This window comes from Myotis davidii, unplaced genomic scaffold (assembly GCF_000327345.1).
Source record: "Myotis davidii unplaced genomic scaffold, ASM32734v1 scaffold96, whole genome shotgun sequence".
NCBI lineage: Eukaryota > Metazoa > Chordata > Mammalia > Chiroptera > Vespertilionidae > Myotis > Myotis davidii.
Genome location: NW_006289416.1, coordinates 4864952 through 4891549, shown reverse-complemented (window position 1 = coordinate 4891549; position 26598 = coordinate 4864952). Strand labels below are relative to the sequence as shown.

Genomic DNA, 26598 nt, shown 5'->3' with positions numbered 1-26598 from the left:
GGTGTATAGAGAGGTGGCTCAGAGTAACAGCTGAAACATGAATTGGGCCATTCATTAATCTCTTGAGTCAGAAATGTTTTTAATCGAGAAGGAGCCACATGTAAAGTTTTATAATGAACAAAGAGTAAATTCTCAGTTTAGATTACATTTTGTATTATTTTACAGTTTAGTTTTATTTCAAGATTATAAGTCTAGATACTGTGTATATATGGCGAAAACTAGAGATTCTGGTAAATGAAAGAAAAGCCCACGTATTAGGAAATACTACAAAATGAGTCCTAATATTGAAGATAGTCCAGTAGCTTCACTTCCCCATTCCCATCCCCACTAAAATAGAGATACATTCATTTAGTGTAAGTTTAGAGAGCATCTGATGGATACCGCACACCTGTGTACAAGATGAGCAGATGGTACTGCATTTCATAATGGAAAAATATTTATTTTTAAAAATATGCTATTAGCATAATCTAGTAAAAAGAACACTGGATTAAAAATTCAGAGCATTGGGACATCCTTATTTTGCTATTAACTCTCTGTAACCAAGTAAATATTTTTTCTTATCTGGGCTTCAGTCTCCCCCATTTGTAAAATAAAGAGTTGAGCCATATAGTTGCTGATATCTATTGTGTCTCTGAAAGTTTTGTGAATCTCCCCTATGTACCCAGGTACATGTCCTCCCTTCTTTCCACCTGTGCAGTCATTGCTGCATCACCTGACTACAGATCAGACACCCAGCCTTAATGTGGCATTTTCATTTTTAAATGAAGATCGAGATATGAACCCCAGTTTTTGTGCCATTCAGTCACCCAGATCCTTAAACTTAACTATGGTGCAGGTTTCTCTGAGTCCCTTTTGGTTGTAAGGGAAGCTTTGCTCCTGCTGTGACCCTGCCTCCCAGCTGTGGGGAAGCTCTGGGTCTGCCAGGCTGTGTAGGGAGAAGCAACAGTAAGCTCTGACTTATGACATTAGAGACTTCAATTTGGAGTACACTGGCTATTGAAAACAAAATTTTGGGTTGAGAGGGGTGGTTGAGGCCATTATGAAATGGGAGAATCAACATTTAACACTGTAAACATAGAACACTTTCTTCTGCCTGCTGTTTGTAAAAGCTCTTTGGGAAGATTTTTTTACAAAGACCAATTTTTAAATGTAATGTACCTACTTAGTGTAAGTGTCCTAAGGCATGTATGTAAACTTGCAAAACTGTTTGTGTATTTAGAAAATACACAAGACTCTTTATTAAATCTAAAAATATAAACTTGTGAGCATTAAAAAAAAATAAATTCTGTGAATCTTTATTATACTTCCACTAGTGGCCCGGTGCACGAAATTCATGCATGAAGTGGGGGGGTCCCTCAGCCTGGCCTGCACCCTCTCCAATCTGGGACCCATTGGGGGATGTCCGACTGCTGGTTTACGCTCCTAAGATTTCTATGTCAGTCAGTGTCAAAAGCTCCGCCCCCTTAGCAACCATTGGCTCCTCATAGTTCACCCAGATTTGGTTCTGATTGGTCGGTTTCTATGGCAGTCAGCGTCTCTGGGCCTAATCAGAGAGGTGGGGCTGATCAGCAGCCCCTGCAGAGGCCCAGAGAGAAACAGAGGCGTGGCTGCTGGCGAAGCCCAGAGAGAAAGAGGTAACGGCTGATCAACAGCTGCTATGGAGGCTGCGGATCAGACCCTGCCTCTCTCTCTGGCCTGATCCACATTAATGTCAAATTAATGCCACGGCAACCCAGCACTGACCGCAGAACTGACTTAGGTGTTTGGTCGAGCCTTCGGTTTGTCGTTACGGATCCTGGGTTTTTATATATTAGGATAAAAACTTTAAAAGTTGTATCATTGATTTATGTAAGAAATAAAACTAAAAAGTTAAATGGTGTTGAGAATAGGAACCATCTTTTTAAAGTGGTTTTTTTGGGAACTAGTTCTATATAGCCTTGAAAGATCATCCTAAACTAATTTTTAATTGTTAATTTGGCACTTACTATTTTTTGCAATTGTGAGTTATGTTCATAACTCCAGAGGTTTATACTTTTTGAACAGAGAAAGTAATGATTGAATTACTCATTTGTGTATCCTTTAAAATGTATAGATGTATTTTACTTCTCTAATATACCTGCCTTCCTAGTTTGGGATCGTGAAATAATAGAATATATTTTCATTATAGTTTGTAAACAGTTAATAGGAAGTTAGATGTCTCAGAGAGAGGAAAGGCTAACTTATATTTATGTCATTTTAAGAGGTAGGCTACCTTGTGCACCCTCTTTATTCCTCTTTATTTATTTTTATTACTAGAGGCCTGGTGCACAAAATTTGTGCACTCAGTGGGGGTGGGAAGGTCCCGCAGCCTGGCCTGCACCCTCTCGCAGTCCGGGAGCCCTCAGGGGATGTCTGGCTAATGGCCTAGATCCGCTCCCCGACTAAGCCAGCAGTTGGACATCCTTAGCACTGCCTTTCTCTATAATAGAAGCGCCAACCAAATTCATGATCGACAGTGACAGATGGAAACACGCGTGCTGTTGACACCAGCAAGAGCTTTATATGTATCGCTCATGTGTGAGTCAATTTAGCCTTTTATAGATATAGAATAAATTTGCTTAACTAAACCTGCTTTCTGATTTAGCTAAACTTTTCCCAGCCCAGTGAAGCACCCCAACTTCTCTTTCAGGTAATTGTCAGCAACACAGCAGTAAATATCAACATGAAGCAGATTATTATTGTAGATCATGCAGGGAGAACAAAGGGTAAAATATTTAACTGCAGGCTAATGTAAAGAAAATAGGATTCCACCGAGTCGCCTATCGACCTACTGTAGGACTTCTGTGCCTCAAGTGAGATGAGGCACGGGAAACGCTTCACAGACATTTGGTTAAAGTGTAAAATGTTTCCACCTGTGTTCCTGGGGTGAAGAAACTGCAGGGAGGCTAGTTGCTAGGGAGAGGAAGCCAGACGTTGCTGTGTGATGTCATTACCCAGAGCCCACAGTGACCATTTCTGGGCTGGGCTGTGGGCCGCATTTTGCGCCATGGAGTCTTGGCAGCGTTGACTACGATTTGGTGGGGTGTCACTTCAGGGTGGTGGTGGGTCCCACTTGGGGGAAGCCAAATGTTGGTTTGTCTGCGCCAGGTCTGTGGTGCTGGCCAGTGTGTGTCATGGCAGCTCCTGCATCAAGCGTTTGCCCCCTGGTGGTCAGTGTGCATCATAGTGACCGGTCAGATGGTAGGAAGGACAATTAGCATATTAGCCTTTTATATATATAGATAGGTGGGGCATTTTCCCCCTTAATATCTGAATTTTAGATGAGGTGCTAAGAAGCCAATAAATACCCATTTTTATTAGACATTGTACATTCATTATTTAATCTTTGCAACAATACTTCGGACTGGGTGAGGCAAGTATTTTTCTCACTTTGTAAATGAAATGAAACCTTAGAAAAAGTAAATGAGTTGCCCAATGGCATATAGCCAGCAAGTGGCAGATTTTCAGGTCCTTAGTCTATAGTACAGTAGAATGAGCACCAAAGTTGTAGATAACATGCCACAAAGAAAAGTGTTTCCATAGCACTTAGGAGAGTGCTTTGTATACAGAATGCACCAACTGAAAAATATTTAAATTGATTGAAAAGTATGGAGATTGGTAAAAAATGGAGCAGGGGAAGATGAGCTCTGAAGTAGTAGGGAAAAGATTGTTTATTGATTGGCTTGGAGCAGTGGTCCAGAACTTGACTGGATGAGAGATGGCAGCCAGTTCTTTGACCAAACCTGTAGAGTATTGCAATATTCAAATAGCTGCCTGCTAACACATATCTTTGCTAGATTTGACTTATCTGGAAAGTGAGTGTTGGTAGTCAATCTAAGCTATGAAGCATGGTGATTTAAAGTAGAATCAAATGAACAGTCACAATGGTTATGATTAATGACATGTACATAATTTAACAGTAGGCAATAATAATATTTCATTAAATAGGTATAAAGTAAAATATGGGAGAACTGGGAAAATGTTAAAAAATTAATATTCCTGTATTTGGTAAATGGCTTACTGTCTTATAACAGAACTGAACATTTATCAGAGGTTGGGCATGGGATGCGGGATTAACTACAGAGAAGGATGAGGGAACATATAGGGTGACGAAGTGTTCTGTATCTTGATTGTGGTCATGGTGGTAGTGGTGGTCGTAGTTATATAACTAAACTATATGTTTGACAGAATTCATAGAAATAAACCCTAAAAAGGGATGAATTTTACTTTATGTAAATTTACCTCAATAAACCTTTTAAAAAAAGGACTTCTAGCCCTGACTGGTTTGGCTCAGTGGATAGAGCGTCAGCCTGCGGACTCAAGGGTCCCAGGTTCGATTCCAGTCAAGGGCATGCACCTTGGTTGCGGGCGCATCCCCAGTGGGGGGTGTGCAGGAGGCAGATGATCGATGTTTCTCATCGATGTTTCTAACTCTCTATCCCTCTCCCTTCCTCACTGAAAAATAAAATGTAAAAGAAAGTATAATTCCCTTATATCATAACAAGCACTGTCTTTTCCTGCTTGAACCCTGCACAACGCAACTTTGGGCTGAATAAGCTGAAGCAGGGGAGGCACCGACATCAGAAATCCAGTTAATTATTTCTTAACAACTTCTCAGAGAAGGCCATCCCCAGCTAAGGAAAGAGACACAGTTGGGCAGGAGGAACTCTTATTCTTGTTCTCCTCTCCCGAGGTGTATAGGAGAGAGGCACCACCAACCCCCAACCCCTACTTTCCTTACCTCCTCCTACACCCATGGTTTTGTGTTGCTGTGATTTTACTCCAAAGAAAATCTGCATCAGAGAGAAATAAATGAGTCACCACTGGTGTGGATTCTGGCACTGTTGGGCCCACGCAGAGTGGGAGGAAGCAGAAGGATAATTCCAAGGGTTTCTTTCCTATTTTTATTTTATCACAATTGGGCAGAGCTGCTCTCTTTCTCAGTCAGATACCCCTTCCCTTACACACAGCCTATTCAAAACAGCCCCCTTGCCCAGCCAGCATGGCTCAGTGGTTGAGCATCAACCTATGAACCAGGAAATTATTGTTTGATTCCGGGTCAGGGCACATGCCCAGATTGCAGGCTCAGTCCCCAGTGGGGGGTGTGCAGGAGGCAGCCAATCAAAGATTCTGTCTCATCATTGATGTTTCTCTCTCTCTCTCCCTCTCCCTTCCTCTCTGAAATACATAAAAATATATTTTTAAAAGAGTTCATATGTACATTTTCAAATTCCATATTGCAACTGATCTTAAAGAAACACCTCTTGTCATGTTTGGTGTGGAAAAAAACTTCCACAAATATTTGAAAATGCTGTTAATGTACTCTTTCCTTTTTCAACTAAGGATTTATGTGAAGTCAGATTTTCTTACCTCAACCAAGACAGTGTATTGCAACAGATTGATAGCTTTGATAGTCCAGCTGTCTTCTATTACATGAGACAATGAAGATTTGTATACCGTATTTGCCGGCGTATAAGACGATTTTTTGGCCCCGAAAAATATGCCTCCAAGTGGGGGGTCGTCTTATACGCCAGGTACACTTCAGATAGACTGCCCATAGTGCTTGCCCCGTGCGATAGTGGCCTCCCGATGCCCGCCCACTTCATTCCACATACCGTTCAGGCATCAGCAGCGCTGCTGGGTGTATGCTCGGCTGTTATGCGATTTTGCTGTTATGCGATTTTACCACACTCGCAAAATCGCACACAGCCGACCATACACCCAGTATGATAGCGCAAAATCGCGAATCTTCAATGCATATGTAAAGAAATATACGGTAACCCGAATTTACCACACTCGCAAAATCGCACACAGCCGACCATACACCCAGTATGATAGCGCAAAATCGCGAATCTTCAATGCATATGTAAAGAAATATACGGTAACCCGAATTTACCACACTCGCAAAATCGCACACAGCCGACCATACACCCAGTATGATAGCGCAAAATCGCGAATCTTCAATGCATATGTAAAGAAATATACGGTAACCCGAATTTACCACACTCGCAAAATCGCACACAGCCGACCATACACCCAGTATGATAGCGCAAAATCGCGAATCTTCAATGCATATGTAAAGAAATATACGGTAACCCGAATTTACCACACTCGCAAAATCGCACACAGCCGACCATACACCCAGTATGATAGCGCAAAATCGCGAATCTTCAATGCATATGTAAAGAAATATACGGTAACCCGAATTTACCACACTCGCAAAATCGCACACAGCCGACCATACACCCAGTATGATAGCGCAAAATCGCGAATCTTCAATGCATATGTAAAGAAATATACGGTAACCCGAATTTACCACACTCGCAAAATCGCACACAGCCGACCATACACCCAGTATGATAGCGCAAAATCGCGAATCTTCAATGCATATGTAAAGAAATATACGGTAACCCGAATTTACCACACTCGCAAAATCGCACACAGCCGACCATACACCCAGTATGATAGCGCAAAATCGCGAATCTTCAATGCATATGTAAAGAAATATACGGTAACCCGAATTTACCACACTCGCAAAATCGCACACAGCCGACCATACACCCAGTATGATAGCGCAAAATCGCGAATCTTCAATGCATATGTAAAGAAATATACGGTAACCCGAATTTACCACACTCGCAAAATCGCACACAGCCGACCATACACCCAGTATGATAGCGCAAAATCGCGAATCTTCAATGCATATGTAAAGAAATATACGGTAACCCGAATTTACCACACTCGCAAAATCGCATACCAGCCGAGCATACACCCAGCAGCGCTGCTGATGCCTGAACGGTATGTGGAATGAAGTGGGCGGGCATCGGGAGGCCACTATCGCACGGGGCAAGCACTATGGGCAGTCTATCTGAAGTGTACCTGGCGTATAAGACGACCCCCCACTTGGAGGCATATTTTTCAGGGCCAAAACATCGTCTTATACGCCGGCAAATACGGTAAGTGTAAAATAGTGCCATTATTATCAATTAAAAATCGTTTTCAAAATGTTTATATTAACATTTTATGGATTTATGTGTTTTTTTTTATATTTTATTGATTTTTTACAGAGAGGAAGGGAGAGGGATAGAGAGTTAGAAACATCTATGAGAGAGAAACATCGATCAGCTGCCTCATGCATACTCCCCACTGGGGATGTGTCCGCAACCAAGGTACATGCCCTTGACCGGAATCAAACCTGGGACCCTTGAGTCCGCAGGCCAACGCTCTATCCGCTGAGCCAAATTGGTTAGGGCTTATGTTTGTCTTTTAATCAGTGTGCTAAGACTATTCACTTTTAATGTAATTATTAATACACTAGAGCAGCGGTTCTCAACCTGTGGGTCGCAACCCCTTTGGCAGTCAAACGACCCTTTCACAGGGTAGCCTAAGACCATCCTGCATATCAGATATTTACATTACGATTCATAACAGTAGCAACATTACAGTTATGAAGTAGCAACAAAAATAATTTTATGGTTGGGTCACAACATGAGGAACTGTATTTAAAGGGCCAGAAGGTTGAGAACCCCTGCACTGGAGGTCTGGTGCACGAAATTCGTGCATGGGGGAGGGGAGTCCCCCTCAGCCCGGCCTGCACCCTCTTGCAATCCAGGACTCCTCAGGAGATATCCAATCCCTCAGGGGATGTCCAATCCCTCGGAGGATATCCGACTGCCGGTTTAGGCCCAATTCCTGTGGGATCAGGCCTAAACTGGCAGTCAGACATCCATCTCGAAATCCAGGACTGCTGGCTCCTAACTGCTGACCTGCCTGGTGCCTTATCACCCCTAACCACTCTGTTTGCCTGCCTCATCGTCCCTAACCCCTCTGCCTGCCTGCCTCATTGCCTCTAACCACTCTGCCTGCCTGCCCGCTCCTAACTGCCTCTGCCTTGGCCCCCGCTGCTGCAGCTTCATCTGGAAGGACGTCTGGAATGATGTTCAGAAGGTCGTTCAGCTGTCCGGTCTAATCAGCATATTATGCTTTTATTATTATAGATTGGAATTTAAGTCTCCCATTTTATTACTTGTTTTGTGTTTATTCCCTGTGTTTTCATTTTTGTTTTCTTTTTCGGGCTCCTTTTGGTTTATTTATAATTTCTTGAGTATTCCATTTTAATTTGTCTGTTGTGTTCTTGATTATATCTTTTGTATAGTTTTCTTAGTGATTGCTCTTCTAGGAATTTCAATATACATAATTAGCTTTTCACAGTCTATCTAGAATCCTACTGACACTTCATATGGAATATAGAAACCTTACCACATATAGGTCCCTTTACCCTCCCCTTTATGTTGTAGTCGTCTTAGATATAACAGCTATATATATTGAAAACCCCATCAGAAAATGTTATTTTTGCATTTAACTGTCAAATATTTTAAGTAACTCAAAGGAGAAGAACATAGATTTATAATTTCTGTTGCTCTTCTTTCTTGCCCCACTGTTCTAGTTTCTTTTTTAAATTTTTTTTGGGGGGGGGGTTGGAATTAATTAATTATTTCATTTATTTGTTTTAGATCCCACATATAAGAGATCATAAAAAGTATTTGTCTTTCTCTGTTTGACTTATTTCACATAGTATAATGCCCTCAAGGCCCATCCATGTTGTCTCAAATGGCAAGATTCCCTTCTTTTTTTTTTTTAATGGCCTGATAATACTCCATTTTATGTATATATACCACAGTTTCTTTATCTGTTCATCCATTGATTGACACTTAGGTTGCTTCTGTGTCTTGTTATTGTAAATAATGCTGGTTGCTTATTGATTTTTGAATATTGAATAAGTATTGAATCTTTGTTTTTTTGTGTGTTTTTTTAATGTGTTTTATTTATTTTTTACAGAGAGGAAGGGAGAGAGATACAGAGTTAGAATCATCGATGAGAGAGAAACATCGATCAGCTGCCTCCTGCGCATCTCCTACTGGGGATGTGCCCACAACCCAGATACATGCCCTTGACTGGAACCGAACCTGGGACCTTTCAGTCCGCAGGCCGACGCTCTATCCACTGAGCCAAACCGGTTTCGGCAGTATTGAATCTTTGGAATAGATCTTTGGAAACTTTAAGAACTTTTACATCTTTATTGGTTATGGTGTACGATTGCTTTTATAGCTGAATTCTATTTGCTAATATTTTAAGAATTTTAAAAAATACTTTTAAATTGATTTTTAGAGATAGAGGAAGGGAAAGGGAGAGAGAGAAACATTGATGTGAGAGGGAAACATCGGTTGGCTGCCTCCTCCACACCCCCAACTGAGGAATCAAGCCTACAACTCCAGGCATATACCCTAACTGGGAATTGAACCAGCAACCTTTTGATGCACAAAATGATGCCCAACCAATTGAGCCATACTGGCCAGGGCTATTTAAAAATGTTTGCATCTAAATTGGTCTGTACTTTTCTTTTTTGTGTGACTTTGTTTGGTGTTGCTATCCAGGGACTATTGGCTATACAAAATGACTTTGGAAGTATTTTTTCCTTTTCTCCTTTCTGGAAGAGATTGTGAAGAATTGATGTTAATTTTTTAAACACTTGGTAGAATTCTCCAGTGAAACTATATGGACCTGGAGATTTATTTTTCAGTGGGCTTTACATTATTAATTAATAATATTATTCAAATTATCTTGTTTGTATTGGGTTAGTTGGGTAATTTGTGCTTTTTAAAGAATTGTTTGTCTCATTGTAGTTGTCAAATTTATATGTATAGTTGTTCATAATATTTCCTTATTACCCTTCGTATAGCTGCAGGATCTGTATGATAGCACCTGTTTCATTTTTAATATCAGTATTTTGTGTTTCCTCTTCTTCTTTGTCAGTCTTGCTAGGGGGTTGTCAGTTTGATTGATCTTGTCAAAGAACCAGGTTTTTGTTTCATTGAACTTCCACTGTTGTTTTCTGTGTTTAATTTTATTGATTTTTGTTTTTCTTTATTGCTTCTTTTCTTATGTTTGCTCTTACATTTTTTGAGAAATGAACTTAGATTATTGATTAAAAAATCATTACTCTTTTCTAATATGAGTATTTAGTATTTTACATTTCCCTTTTAGCACTGCTTTAACTGTGTACCACAAATTTTGATATGTTACATTTTCATTCTTACTCATTTCAATGTGTGTTTTTATTTCTCTTGAGACTTTCTTTTTGACCATGGATTATTTAGAAATATTTTATTTAGATTCTAAGTGTTTGAACATTACTCTCTTTCTGTTATTTCTATTAGTTTGATTACCTTTGGTCAGACCACACACTCTGATTTTAATTCTTATAAATTTGTTGAGGATTGAAATATGACATAGGATATGGTCTATCTTGGTAATTATTCCATGAGCACTTAATAAAAAATGTAATTTGCTATCATGGGTTAAATCTTCCATAAATGTCAATTTGATCCTCTTGGTTACTGGTGTTGTTAAATTCTCTTTGCTGATGTTCTGTCCAGTTCTATCAGTTGTTAAGGGAGGTATGTCAAGGTTGCCAACGAAAATGTGGATTTGTGTATTTCTCTTTTCATTTCTGTCTATTTTTGCTTCACATATTTTGCAGCTTTGTTGTATAGAACAAACACATTTTAAGATTGTTTTGCTTTCTCAGTGATTTGACTCTTATCATTATGCAGCTTCCTACCCTGTCCCTTGTCTTTTCTTTCCTCTGAAGTTTTATGATATACTCAATCCAGCTTTCTTTTGGTATCTATTTGTATGGTATATAATTTCTCATCTTTTTACATTTAGCCTAACCACCTTGTTACATTTGAAGTGAATTTCTTGACTATAGATTGGCATGCTCATCTCCATCTTATTCTTTCTAAAGTCTCTTTTTAAGGGTCAGCTCAAATTTCATCTTTACAAAGCAAGCCACAGTTGATTAATTTGTACTTTCTCTGTTCATGTAGTACCTACTTATAACACTTAGGACTCTGTATTATTTGCTTTTTCTACCTGATAATCAAATAACTCCAAAGGCAGGAAGTATCCTATATAATAAAAGGCCAGAGACCATAACGGCGTCATGACCATAATGACTGTTAGACCAGAACTACAACGGCCCCTTGCTGGGCTGGCCCTGCCCCCAAGCAAGTGGTTAGAGGCGATCAGGCCAGGTAGGCAGAGTGGTTAGGAGTGATCAGGTAGGCAGGCCAGTGGTTAGGGGCGATCAGGTAGGCAGATGATTACAAGGTCATCACTCAGAGCGCAGGGAGGACGGCCTGGAGTTTCTGAACTTCATATTTTATCGGAACAACTGGCAGCGCGTGGCCACTGACCCCCTCACCTCGGGAGAGGCCTGGCTTCCAATCCATCAACAGAGCCCACCTGCCCGGAAGCGAGCCACCTCCCCTCGATCTCTACGGGGCTCGGTGTTCAGGCCTCAAGGAGGGTCCATGGACACAGGGGTGGGAGGGCGGCCCCATTCTCTCTCCCCACCCTCTCTCTCCCAAAGCTGCCCCAAAGCCCTCTTGCTTTTGTGTCTCTGGGAATACAGTTGAGCAGGCAAGGCAGGTGAGCAGTTAGGAGCCAGCCGTCCCAGATTACGAGAGGGATGTCCCACACGCTGATGGCGGCAGGCCCGCTTGCACCCACTGGGGCCAGTGCCAGCAGCGGGTGCAAGCAATGGCTGCTGCCCCAATCGTCCTATATAATAAAAGGCCAGAGACCATAACGGCGTCATGACCATAATGACTGTTAGACCAGAACTACAACGGCCCCTTGCTGGGCTGGCCCTGCCCCCAAGCAAGTGGTTAGAGGCGATCAGGCCAGGTAGGCAGAGTGGTTAGGAGTGATCAGGTAGGCAGGCCAGTGGTTAGGGGCGATCAGGTAGGCAGATGGCCCCTTGCTGGGTTGGCCCCGCCCCCAAGCAAGCAGTTAGGGGCGATCAGGCAGGCAGGCAGGCAGAGTGGTTAGGGGCGATAGGGCAGGCAGACCAGCAGTTAGGGGTGATCAGGTAGGCAGGCAAGTGATTAGGGGCGATGAGGTAGGCAGGCCAGTGGTTAGGGGTGATCAGGTAGGCAGATGGCCCCTTGCAGGGCTGGCCCTGCCCCCAAGCAAGCAGTTAGGGGCAATCAGGCAGGCAGGCAAAGTGGTTAGGGGCAATCAGGTAGGCAGACTAGTGGTTAGGGGTGATCAGGTAGGCAGACAGCCCTTTGCAGGGTTGGCCCTCACCCCCAGCAAATAGTTAGGGGCGATCAGCTAGGCAGGCAAGTGGTTAGGGGTAATCTGTAGGCAGGCAAGCGGTTAGGGGTGATCACGTAGGCAGATGGTGAGGGAGGTGGAGAAGCCCTCTGGGGCGATTGGGGCTGGCAGCTGCCACTCGCATCCGCTGACGGTGCCTAGCGATCGGGAGCGGTGCTGGGCACTGGCAGCAGGTGTGAGCGCCGGTGGGACCGTGGTGCGCAGGAGCAAAGAATTTTCAGTAACCACCAGAGGCTCGCCCTGATACAGCAGCTAGTGCCCCGCCTTGGTCTGGCGCACCTACTCATCTGCTCCACCTTGCTACCACAGCCAGTGCTTGCCATGTTCTGTGTTCTGCTGCCTGTTTCCGATGCCCACCATGTTGCGTGTGCGCCTGCTGGTGGTCAGCGCACATCATAGCGACCGGGTGTTATGTTGTTTGGTTGTTCCACCATTCAGTCTATTTGCATATTAGGGTTTTATATAAATAGATTACTATCTGGTTTCCTACAGAGGAGGAGGCAGAGTTATAAATACAGCATAAAGTTAAATATAATAGTTGCTATAATAGGAAACACATAGGAGGTCATTATTAATATTTTCTCAGGATGTTGGGGAAGGCAGCACAAAGTGACATTGAGGTCTGAATATAAGTAATGTTCACGTTCCAGCTGGAGAAAAGAGCAGGTGCAAAGGCTATGGAGTAGGGTGAGCATGGCCTATTTGACACTATATACATGCCAATGTTCTTTAGGACAATTATAGTGCAAAAAAATTAAGTATTCTAAATATTTAGTAAAATGTACAATGGCACTTCTGAATCAGTCCCCAACTAAGTGTAGATTTATGTAACTGATTCAAAAGTGCCAATTTAGAGATTGATACATGTAGAGAAAATGAGTCATAGGAAGCATTGTCATATATATAATAATGTCACATTGGTTAAATAAATTTTAATTGTTTTTAACATCAGAAGTTGTTCAAATTCCCTGAGGAAATTCTGTTTTCATTTTCATATTAGTGCTTAATCTTGAGAAATTTCTTATCTCTTTACCCAGCAAAGAAATTTATATGTGCCAAGAATATTTTCTTTAAATGGTACATGTTCTGTCATCAAGTTTAACAGAAGTCTTTTAGTACCAAAGGTCAGCCTATTTTAGAAGTAGTTTGGGTTTTCGGAAGCCTTGGTTTTAGCTGCCATAGTTCTAATGGATTTTTTTGGTAGTTTCTCATAAAACATGTTCACGTTTAGAATAGTAAACATTTAGATTTTGAAATTTTACTTAAAAATGTTTTCTTTATACATAGTATACCTTTCCTAGTGCCATTATATTCTCACTAGAGGCCCGGTACACGAAATTCGTGCGCTCAGGGGGGTGGTGTCCCTCAGCCTGGTCTGTGCCCTGTCACAGTGCGGTAGCCCCGCAATCGATCGCCTCAAAGAGGTAGGCCCCGCTCACCCATCCGGAGCTCCTCGATGGATTGCCACAAAGAGGTAGGCCGGAGCTGGGGGTCCTACTTCTGCGATGTGCAGAGCCAGGAGGCGGGACCCCCAGGCAGGCCTCACCTCACAGAGGCGGGGCTCCTAGGCAGGCTCTGTGCAGCGCATGCAGCTTCAAGTCCAGCCCCACCCACCTGCGAGTGCCCGCTGTGCATGAAGCCATCTTGTGATGGTGTGAGGGCATCATGGCGTGACAACCACTTAAGCTTTTATTAGTAAGGATACCTTATAAGAAATGTATTATTACTAGTAGATGTAATCCTAAATGATATTTTACACAGGACTCGAATTTTTATAATTCAAAACTACCCAGAGAACTAGAGTTTGCAGCAGCGTTCAGTTGAATAATTGCTCGTGCTTTTCCTTTTGCTTAAGCTCTGTTGTGAGGTAACACAACTGGAGCTTTCCCCTCTCCTAATGCCAGTACTTCTTAAGAAATGTGAAATGTAAATGTTCATTCTTCAGAGGTCCTTGTAAAATGTTATAATTAAATATACCTACTTTTGTGTGTTTAGGTGGAAGTACTTCTCCAGTGTGATTAGCTTCTTTCAAAATATATTGCTCTGACTGTTCTGTCTTGGTAAACCATGAGTATTAAATAATTTAATTATTGTAAATCTTTGACATTGATTGGCTCCTGTCTATATGTCCTCTCCCCTACAAATCTTAAATTGATGGTTAAGCTAGATGATGGACATTTTGTAAAAGTAGAAGGTAACTTTCTTTCATGTCTTAATCATAAAATTAAGTGAAGAAGTAAGTCGTAGGACGTGCTTTGGCTGTCATTCCTTGTGAATGGTTTTTGCTCTTGGAGGAATGTTAATTTCTGTTAAGGTCCTGAATCCTGGTATTATAATATGGACTTTAGGAAGTGGGGAAGTCTCATTTTTCATTATTTTACAGAACTTGGGAGTATTGAATAAAAGTCCGAATTCCTTGCTCTAGTTTATGGCTGCATATAGACATTCCTTGTGTTTGTGTAGCTTCTTCACTGCATTAAAGTGGAAGCCTGTGTCTTTGTCCACCACCTCAGTGTTTTGACTCCCCTTAGCCACTGTTGTTATATGTTTTAGATTATGCTAGAAGAATACCTTCTTGCCCATTCTATTTCTCTGATAAAAGGCATATAATTTTTGCTTATGGATGATATTGAAAAGCCATATACCATCTCATACAACTATAAGTACAAACACCTAGTGTCCTTACACAGTGGAAGCAGCTAGTTTCCATTAACAAATGCATGATTGAGTTCTGTGGTCTAGCAAAAGTCAGATGCCCCATGTTTAAAAAAAAATCATAGATGGAATTACTACAGTGGGGAAGGGTTTAACATATTGACCTAAGATTTATTCTTAAGTTGTTCTTGTTTATTTTGTTTTGTTTTTTTTTAATGCTCACTGGAGGAGTGAGGATATTTTTCCATTGATTTTTAGAGAGTGGAAGGGTGAGGGGAGGAAAAGAGAAGAGGAGAGGGAGAGAAATATCGTATGGGAGAGACACATTGATTTGGTTGCCTCCCACAAGCACCCCAATAGGGGCATGGGGGGAGGGGCAGGGATTGAACCTGCAACCCCTGTACATGCCCTTGACTAGGAATCGAACCTGAGACCTCCTGGTATACAGGCTGATGCTCTAACCATGGGTCCATGCTGGCCCGGGCTACTCTTAATTTTTATGACCATATCTCTAACTACAGTGTCTGTTTTCTCTGTATGTCATTTCTATCATTAGAGAGATTTACAGAACTTCAAATGTCAGTTAAAGAAATAAAAAGAGGGAAGTGGGACTAAGGGACCAAACACTTCACATTCTTTACTTATTTAATTCTCATAAATCTAATATGAGTTGTAGGTAGTTATCTTCATTTTACGAAAGAGAACACTGAGGCTCAGAAAGATTATTTGACTTGTCTTTCTAACAGTAGCATACAAATACTCATGTGTCTTTTTCTTTAAAAAGCTTTTACTTTATTTTTTTAATGTTTCAAATATTTGAGCCCATGGAATTAATTTTATTATTAAACACTAGAGGCCCATTGCACAAAGATTCGTGCAATAGGCCTTCTTTCCCCTGGCTGCCAGCACCAGTTTTTCTCTGGCACCCGGGACCCAGACCTTCACTTTGGCCACGCCTTCCATCTTCGCTCTGGACACAGTCTTCGCTGCGGCTGGAGCCTTCAGTCTTTGCTCCTCGCTCTGGCGGGAGTCTTCAGTCTCTGGCAAGAGCTTCTCCTGTAGCTCCTTCCGCCCCCACCCTCCCCCTCATAGCTTGATCGCTGCTTTGCCTGCAGACCTCGCCAATGGGCTCCTGGGTTCCAGGGGGTCGCCTTGCCTGCGGCCTGACTTTCTGGCGGCTCCTGGGGTCGCATACAGAGGCCTGGATGGCAGCTCCCGATGTCCCGCCCTGCCTGCAGTATGCAAATTAGCCACCATCTTTGTTGGCAGTTAATTTGCCTATCACGCCGATTAGCCGATGGGAGGTGTAGCGAAGGTATGGTCAATTACCATGTTTGTCTATTATTAGATAGGATGGCTCAAAAAATCATTCTTCATAGTTCTGTCCTGTTATCCGAACATTTACCAGAGTGATACTTTTTGTCAACCCCATCTTACCCCGGTCTCACCATTAAATGGGCAGTTCTCTTGCCCTTTCACTGCAACAAGTCCTATTGCCTGGTTAATGCTGTTTCAGTGCAGTGGCATTTATTGAGCTCTTACTATGTATTTACGTTTGGATGGTTTTAGTCACAAGAAATAGAAAATGTAATGTAAATTGAGTTAAGCCATAAGGAAAATGTATTAAGAAAATGTACTGGATATAGTGGCTATAGAATAGGTTAATTCATTGGTTCAACAAACATCAGGGACTCAGGTTCCTTACATCCTATAGCTCTGTCGTCCTCATTGTGTTTGGCTTTGTTTTCTGCCAGCATCCCTTAAGAATGCAAATGGCTGCTGTTCTTTAACACCTTGTTTGCGGGTAGTTTTTATTGTGCGCTAACAGGTGGCGCAGGCCATTTTTGCTAATTTTTTGCGCAAATGGCAACGTTCAGTAAAATTACGATAACTTTAGTTTACGTATTTATACGTTACCCACATTCTACCGCTAGTCTATAAAAAAAACGTATTAATACGTGTCCCGCGCTCTACTACCAGTCAATGCTACCAGTCAACGTAAAACGTATAAATACGTTTCCCGCATACAATGTGTTAAGGTGTCACATACAGACATGACAATTTCTCATTAAAGGAATGACTATATCTTACATGTATCATTTCAAAAGAGAAGAATTTTTTTTCCAGAAACCTTTCTGTAGGTTTTCCCTCACGTCTCATGTGCCAGATTATTATTATGTTCCTCTCTTGAAGCTGAACACTGGCAAGAGTAATGAGCCTCCATGTTTGCCTTGGGTTAGACTAATCAGAACCAGCCTCCTGGAGCTGGAAAAGATTTCTTCTTCCTTGGAAGCTCATAGTCTCTTGAAAGAAGGTGAGTAGCTGAAACAGAATTAGGGTTAAATTAGGAAGGTAGAAATAATTATTGGAGTAGGATACCAACAGTATCCACTATGCTACCTGTCCACTAAGCACCTTGAGCAAGCTATAATAAATATAATATAATATAATATAATATAATATAGCTTGCTCAAGGTGCTTGAGATGTAACTGTGAAGATTGAAATAAAAAATAACTCTAATAAGGAGTTGTTTTTTTTAAATATATTTTTATTGATGTCAGAGAGGAAGGAGAGAGAGAGAGATAGAAACATCAATGATGAGAATCATTGATTGGCCGCTCCTGCATGCCCCCCACTTGGGATCGAGCCTGCAACCTGACCAGGAATCGAACCGGCAACCTCTTGGTTCCTGGGTCGACGCTCAACCATTGAGCTACACCTGGCTGGGCATAATAATAAGGAGTTTTAATAGGTAGTTTAGGGAAGGTTATGCAGAAGAGGAAGTAATAGTATAGTAGAGAAAATTTAGGATTTTGAGTTCTAGCCATTGTCCTTTCTGTTTTGTTTTTTTTTCTAACATATTTTTATTGATTTCAGAGAGGAACGTAGAGGAGAGAGAAATAAAAACATCAATGATAAGAGAGAATCATTGATTGGCTGCCTCTTGCATGCCCCACACGGCGATTGAGCCCGCAGCCTGGGTATATGCCCTAACCAGGAATCGAACCGTGACCTTCTGGTCCATAGGTTGATGTGTGATGCTCAACCACTGAGCTACGCCGGCCAGACTGTACTTACTATTATAATTAGAAGAATGACTGGTGATTTTCTATTAATTTTTGAACAATGCATATCGGGTTTAAATATATATGTTTATTTCTAATTTCATTTTTAAGGGAATGAGATTTTTAAAATTATGTTTTTATCATGACCATGTTATTTATATCTCTAACTACTAGACTAAGAGTTAGTATTTTGATCTTTCACAGCTTGCCAGTTAGCTGTGTGGCATTTGGCAAATCAGTTAATATTTCTGGTTGTTGTTTGCCTTGAGTATAAAATGAGGGCATTAAGGTAAAATTTGAGGTTCTTTTCTATCTAACATTTAGTAATTTTTCTAAAATCTTACTTGGAGTAAGAATGGAGGCAATTGTTTTAAATATATTTACCAAAGAGAGCTAAAATTTAATATATCCCTTACTGTTTACAGTTTTATTTGATATTAGAAAATAATCTGAGCTAATATAAATTTAGATGTTCTGAACCTTTTAAAACTGGTTGTGTCTTTGGAAGTAAGTGTTTGTTAGGCGTTCTTAAAATAATAGTTATCATAAAGTATCAAATAGTATCATATATTGAGGTTATCGTACTATACCTACTTGCATTTCCCAGACAATGTTAAGATGTCAAAATTTGGCCTGAAATTGTTCTTGTGTAGCTAATAGTATAGTAGTCCCCCTTATCCACAGCGAATGTATTCTAGACCCCCCAGTGGATGCCTGAAACTGCAGATAGTACTGAACCCTATATGTACTTTTTTTTCTATACATACATACACTTAATGGCTTCTCTTTGGTATATCTGAATTGTCAGCATCACTGCTCTTACACTTTGAAGCCATTATTAAGTAAAATAAGAGACAAGCATTGGGATACCACAACAGTGATCTGATAACCAAGATGGTTCCTAAGTGATTAAAGGGAGTGGTGTCATATACATGTAGATACTCTGGACAAAGGGATGGTTCAGGTCCCTGGCGGGATGGTGTGGATGGTGTGAGATTTCACTGTGCTACTCATAATGACACAAAATTTAAAACTTGAATTGTTTATTTTTGGAATTTTTCATTTAGTATTTTTTGGACCAAGGTTGACCATGGGTAACTGAAACCATGGAAAGGGGGGGAGGGGGGGCGGGAATACTGTACTTGCACTCTCCTGTAGTTCATATTATTTTTTGGAGTGACATGATACATTGAAACTTAGTGTCTAGTCTAAGAAAAATATTTCTTGGATATTGTAATGCCTTTGCTATTGAACATAAAAATTGTAGCTTTTTTGTACCTTTTATGCCTACTCATCCAGGTTATTTTTTAAGGCACTGTAGAAGAAAATGAGATGATAACTGTGGTGTCTGCCATAATTTAAAATCTAGTCAAAATGTAAAAAAAATATATCCATCTTTAATTTACCTTTTCCTAGAAAACAGTTAATTCAAATATTTAGTGGTTTGGTTTTTTCTATTTAGAACAGACCAAACATCAGCTGGTCTTTCTAAACAAATCCTATATAATAAAAGGCTAATATGCAAATCGACCAAATGGCGAAACGACTGGTCACTATGATGCGCACTGACAACCAGGGGCCAGACACTCAATGCAGGAGAATCGCCACTCAGCCAGAAGCCAGGCTTATGGCTGGCGAATGCAGCAGCGGTGGTGGGAGCCTCTCCTGCCTCTGAGGCAGCGCTAAGGATGTTCAACTGTCGGCCATCAGTTGGACATCCCCTAGCAGTGGTTCTCAACCTTCCTAATGCCGCGAAGCTTTAATACAGTTCCTCATGTTGTGTTGACCCCCAACCATAAAATTATTTTCGTTGCTACTTCATAACTGTAATTTTGTTACTGTTATAAATCGTAATGTAAATATCTGATATGCAGGATGTATTTTCAGGGGTCATGACCCACAGGTTGAGAACCACTGCAAGGGCTCCCAGACTGTGAGAGGGCGCAGGATGGGCTGAGGCCCCTCCACTGCCTGAGTGCACGATTTTCATGCACCGGGCTTCTAGTTCTCATATAAAGATTCTCATCTCTTTCTGTAAAAAGAACGAACAAATATTCAAATGGCTTATTAAGACTCTAATAAATGTATCTCAGGGATAGATAAACTTGTTTTAGTAGAGGAGTTTTTTCTTCAGATATGCACAAATCTCTGAATTTTGAAAATACAATAAGGGCGGGTTGATCTCTTCAAGCAGTCAACAACATTGGTATTATTAGCCTTCTTCTCCATTGTCAGTTTTCAGTTCATGCATTGATACATTTTAAAGCTTTGACTCTGTTTTTGATTTTGTAGGGGGAATATTTTAAGTATTCTACAATAACTGGGTGATTCACACCTGTGGCTTAACACAAAGTATAAAATCTATATTCTCTGTTTTTTTTCTCCTTTTATGAACACGACTGTACAGGGTTTGCAGAAGGTGCATCTTCTTTTGCTGCTCCTTTCTGTATTTTTGGGCTCTACTGGGGCAAACTAGATTTCTCCAGCTAAATAAAATGAAGATTACTTGGGTTATCGGAATGTTCCTCCTATCGCATTCCCACGTAACTGATTGTTACACCTTCACATTGCCCTGCACTTGCTTAGAAGTAAAAGTAAACGCCCATGTTTGTCCTTTACTAATGGCTGCCCTAGAAAGTGCTTCAAGGAAAGAAAAAGAACCCTTATTAAAACCCAATATCTATATATATATATAAAACCCTAATACGCAAATAGACCGAACGGCAGAACAACCGAACAACTGGTCACAAAGTGTGCGTTGACCACCAGGGAGCACACACAGAATATAGCAGGCGTCAGCAACAGGTGGCAGAGCATGGAACATGGCGGGCATTGGCCGCAATGGGATGGTGGAGCAGGTGAGGGAGGGCACCAGACTAAAGTAGCCCTTAGTAGCAGGGGGAGGCGGAGAAGCCCTCAGGGGCGATCAGGGCCGGCAGCCGCCACTTGCACCCACTCCTGGCGCCAGCCCTGCTCGCACCCACTGCCAGCGATGGCCCTGCCTTCACCCGCAGCTTGAAAATTCTTTGCTCCCGCATGCTGCAGTCCTGCAGGGCGCTCGCACCTGCTGCCAGTGCTGGCCCCCTTCACCCCCACTGCTAGTGCCGAAGCCACCACTCGCACCCAGCGCCGACCCAGATCACTCAGCGCCATCAGCGGGTGCGAGCACCAGCTGCCAGCCCTGATAGCCCGTGAGGGATTCTCTACCTCTCCCTGCTCCTGTTGGGCAACTGGGACAACCACCGCCACTGACACCCACTGATGGCACCAGGCCCGCTCACACTCGCTGCTGGTGCTGGCCCCAATCACTCCACACCATCAGCGTGTGAGCGGCCCTGCCTTCACCCGCAGCTTGCACTGGAGCCACCACTTGCACCCGCTGCCAGTGCCTGGCACTGGTCCTGATCACTCGGCTCTGTCAGCGGGTGTGAGCAGCGGCTGCCGGCCCCAATTGCCCCTTAGGGCTTCTCCACCTCCTTCTGCTCCTGAGGAGCCACTGCGGCAGCAGCCACTACTCACACCCACTGATGGCGTTGGCCCAGCTTGCACCCGCTGCTGACGCCAGCCCCAATTGCTCCGCATTGTCAGTGGGTGTGAGTAGGGCCAGTGCCCTCAGCGCATGGGAGCAGTAGCGGCAGCGGGAATCGGGTTGCAGGCATACAGGGGACTGGGGGCCACGGTGGGAAGGGCCAGGGATGGGTCAAGACCTGCCCTGTGTCCAGGGCAGCCTCATGGCCCACAGTTCCTTTCAAGGTGCACGAATTCGTGCACTGGGCCCTTAGTATTTTTATAATTAAAAGTATATCTAACTGCTGAATTTATTTTACACTAAACTTCAGGAACTACTATTTAGCTACTTGTAAAATATATGTAGGCACAAAGATAGGCCATTTGTGTTTGATGACTATCTGAAATAAAGATAAATGCAGTAGTAAGGGAGAGAGAAAAGTAAAATGTTATGCCCTCATGAGGGGAAAAAGGTATGAGTTGAAGTCAGTTGTAGCCAATTAGTGGTATGTTGCTGCTCCTCTGTCTGGGAGAGTTAGAATGTGAAAATTCCATATATGAAATAAAAACAAATGTTCTTTTATCCCAGTACTCATGTAACCTTATATAAAGTGTCAAGTGAATGCAAGATGTATGAGAGAGAGAGAGCTAATTAAAAATTAAGAGGTATATTTTATTCTTTACTCATAAAAAAGGAAAGTTCATAGAGTGATCCAGAAAACTAACTGTTTGTTTGTTTATTTGTTTAGGATGGATTGGATGCTTTGGTATATGATTTGGATTTTCCTGCCTTAAGAAAAAACAAAAATATTGACAACTTTTTAAGCAGATGTAAGTAATTTTTGTGGAGGTTAATTACAGATTATATATAATGACATCTTGACTTAGATAATTCAAGCCCTTTTCCCCCCTTCTATGTACTCTTTGGTTATTTCATCAATAGTTTGTACATAAAATGAATGAAATGGGATAGAAACTTTATTAGTCAGTTTGGGTGCTTATTAGGAGAATCTATAAAATATTTTGCAGATTAGGGAATGAAAAGTAAAGGGCTAAAATAAATATATTAAAATAAGCATATATATATATATAATATATATACATGCACATTAAATTTCAGTAAGGTTATATTCTCTATTTTTCTGTTATAAATGAATTAGCTATTATATTTTAATACTTGCAAGTAAAAATAGATTACATATGAAAATCCCACCTGAGATACAGTACTTTTCTTTGTGAAAGTGGGCTTTTATTTAATTTTTACAGATACTCTTTTCTAAAAACATTATTTTGGACTTAATATTAGACATGATCATTTAAAATTTTGATTAAAGAACTTATTGAAATTGTTTCAAGAACTTGATAATAAGATTTTAGATCATAAAATCTTTCATATTCCATTTCTTTATTTCAGTTTCCTAAACCATACATATTGATATATTTAGGTTGGGTTGGTTTTTGTGTTGTCTTTCAATTTTGGTTACATATGTTTGGTTATAAAAGCTTTATTTTTCTAAGAATTCAAACGTTTTTACTTTGTTGTAATTTTTTTTTATCATTTGTACACTTGGAAATCTTGCCTCAGAATTTTACTTACCAATTTTATGTTTAGTTTTCTGTTTTTTTAAATAAAAATATTTATTTAGCCTTAATTTTATTTTGAAATATGGTTCCAGAATCTGAACGGGGACTTTTTAAGTATAAAGGTTTTTTAAAATTTCTCACATCTTAACTGAAATTGCAGGAAATTTTTATCATTGTTTACATTTGGTTACCTCCCTACTTAACGATGTAGCAAAATAACCAAAAAGGTGGAGAAACATGACCATTTCCTATTTGATGGGAGGCAAAGGATAAATGCTCATTAATACAAAGGGGAGTATGTAACTTTGTAGAGTTAGGGTAGCAAGAATTGGAATACATGTTTTCTTAATTTGTTACTCCTTTTGCTATGCAGCATTCATTCATAATATTAAGTATGCCTTTATGTTACATTTTATAAGTAGAAACATCAGTAATCACAAAAGAAATAAGTAAAATACTGGTAAAATAAAAATATAAACTGTTTTAATTGATAAACCTGTGTATTGTGTATTTTAGCCTGGCTTTTATTTTTATTTTTTGTTCTTGAAACTTTTCTTAAATTTTATTTTTCAATTACAGGTTACATTCAATGTTATTTTGCATTAGTTTCAGGTATACAACATAGTGGTTAGATATCATATACTTTACAAAGTATTCCCCTGATACTTCCAGTACCTACCTGGCATCATACGTAGTTACTACAGTATTATTGACTGTATTCTGTATGCTGTTCTTTATATCGTATGACTATTTTGTAATTACATATTTGTACTTCTTAATCTTCTTAGCTTTTTTTACCCAATCCCCTATACCCTTTCCCTCTGTCAACCATCAGTCTGTTCTCAGTGTCTGAATCTGTTTCAGTTTTGTTTGTTAATGTATTTTGTTCTTTAGATTCCACATATACATGAAATCATGGTATTTGTGTTTCTCTGACTGACTTATTTCACTTAGCATATCCTCCCATCCACGTTGTCACAAATGGAAAGATTTCATTCTTTTTAATGGGCGAATAACATTCCATTGTATATGTATACCACATCTTCTTTATCCAGTCATGTATTTATGGCCTCTTGGTGTATCTTTGCTATTGTAAATAATGCTTCAGTGAATATAGAGGTGCATATATATAGTGTTTTTGGGTTTCTTCGAATGTATACCCAGAAGTGGAATTTGTGCTTTATAAGGCAGTTCCATTTTTAATTTTTTGAGGACCCTTCATACTTACTATTTTACATAGTGGCTGCACCAGTCTGCATTCCCACCAACAGTACACGAGGGTTCTCTTTTCTTCACATCCTTTCCAACACTTGTTTGTAGATTTATTGATGATAGCCATTCTGACAGGTATGAGATGATATCTCATTGTGGTTATAATTTGCATTTCTCCGACAATTCATGATGTTGAGCATCTTTTCATATGTCTGTTGATCATCTCTCTGTCTGTCCTCTTTGGAGAAATATCTACTCAGGTCCTCTGCCCATTTTTTAATTAGATTGTGTTTTTAGTGTTGTCTGAGTTCTTTATAAATTTTGGATATTAATCCCCAATGAGATGTATTATTAGCAGATATCTTTCTCCATTCAGTAGGTTGCCATTTTGTTTTGTTGATGATTTCCTTTGCTGTGCGAAAACTTTTTAGTTTGACGTAGTCATGTTTGTTTATTTTTTCTTTTGTTTCCCTTGCCCAAAGAGATATATCAGAAAAAATACTGCTCCAAGAAATGTGCAAGGTTTTACTGTCTATCTTTTCTTCTAGGAGTGTTACGGTTTTGAGTCTTAAATTTAAATCTTTAATCCATTTTGACTTTATTCATATGTATGGTGTTAGAAAGTTGTCTCGTTTCATTTTTTTTTGCATGTATCTGTTCAGTTTTCTCAACATCATTTATTGAGTAGACTATCTTGATCCCCATTGTATGTGTTTGCCTCCTTTGTCAAATATTAATTGACAGATGTAATGATCTAACAATACACTTGGAATATGGAATAAAATCGTTCTTTTTAGGATGTACTAAGTCTCACTAAAGTATAGCAACTTGAAATATTTTAAACTTCAGGCCTAACTGTGTTACAACCTGTTAATTTTCATTTTTGGGTGATTGGAGAATGTGTAGACACTGAAAGGGAAAAGAGAATCTGTGACCATTTGACTGAACACTTAGTTAATTATAAAGATTAAATTTTAGGTAGAAGTTAGAGACATATTCAGATAAAATAAAAGCTGTCTTGGTAGGAATTACCCACGTTTTTGAAGAAACACATTGGGTGGGGGGCATTAGGAGGTGGATGGAAGGAGAATGTGGGAACAGTGATTAATGACTGTATATGTCTGTAAACCATTATGAATGTTTCCTTGAGCCTAATTATAGCATCTTAGTAGAAAAGTCTTTATTAAAAAAGTTTAAACAAATTAGTATTTATTATTAGTATTCAAAAAAGTAAGTATTAAATTAATTTTATTACACTATAAAGAAGATAATAGAGGATGGAAGAGCATTGTATGAAGAAAATCCATGAACCATAGCTGGTTTGGCTCAGTGCATAGAGCGTCAGCCTGTGGACTAAAGGGTCCCAGGTTCGGTTCCTGTCAAGAGTACATGCCCAGGTTGCAGGCTCAATCCTCAATGCGGGGCGTGCAGGAGGCAGCCAATTAATGATTCTCATCAATATTTATCTTTCTCTCTCTCTCCTTCTCTGAAATCAATAAAAATACATTTTTTTTTAAAAAGGAAACCCATGAACCTAAGAGTAAAAATATGGTAGAAAGCATTTGTTTGGATTAAAAAAAAAATAAGTTCAGTAATTTTATTTTATGGTAGTGTAATATCTTTCTATCTATCTAATCTTTCCTAATACCGATTTCAAAAGCAGCATGATAGCTATGGTAGTTAATAGACAGCTGCTAGCAAAGAAAGAGGACCCAAATAAACAAAATCAGAAATGAAAGAGGTGAAGTAACAACTGATCCCACAGAAATACAAACGATTATGAAAAAATACTATGAACAACTCTAACAAAATGGACAACCTAGATGAATTGAACAAATTCTTAGAAAAATACAAGCTCCCAAAACTCAATCAGGAAGAATCACTAAACCTGAATAGGCCAATAACTACTGAAGAAATTGAAGGAGCAATCAAAAATTTTCCAGCAAACAAGAGCTCTAGTCCAGATGGTTTTACAGGGGAGTTCTACCAAGCATTCAAAGAAGAAAAACCTATCCTACTTAGACTATTCCAAAAAAATTAAGAGGAAGGAACATCTCCAAGCTCTTTCTATGAAGCCTGAATTACCCTACTCCCAAAACCAGATAAATACACCACAAAGAAAGAGAACTACAGGCCAATATCCTTGATGAACATTAGATGCTAAAATCCTCAACAAAATTCTAGCAAATCAGATCCAGCATTACGTTAGAAAGATCATACACCATGACAAAGTGAGATTTACTCCAGGGATGCAAGGCTGTTGCAATATTTGCAAATGAATAAACATGAAACATCAAATAAACTGAGAGACAAAAATCACACAATCATATCAATTGATACAGAAAAGGCATTTGTCAAAATCCAACACCCCTT

At 40.2% G+C, this 26598-nt stretch overlaps 1 protein-coding gene across 1 annotated transcript in view; it reads left to right on the top strand.

Moving 5' to 3' along the window:
- The window catches only part of ROCK1 (Rho associated coiled-coil containing protein kinase 1), a 149484-nt gene that overhangs the window by 6693 nt on the left and 116193 nt on the right, over positions 1–26598 (top strand). Inside the window, exon 2 of the mRNA XM_006761879.1 lies at positions 22179–22260. Within this exon, the coding sequence (XP_006761942.1) occupies positions 22179–22260 (82 nt within the window). The remainder of the gene's footprint in view (positions 1–22178; positions 22261–26598) is intronic.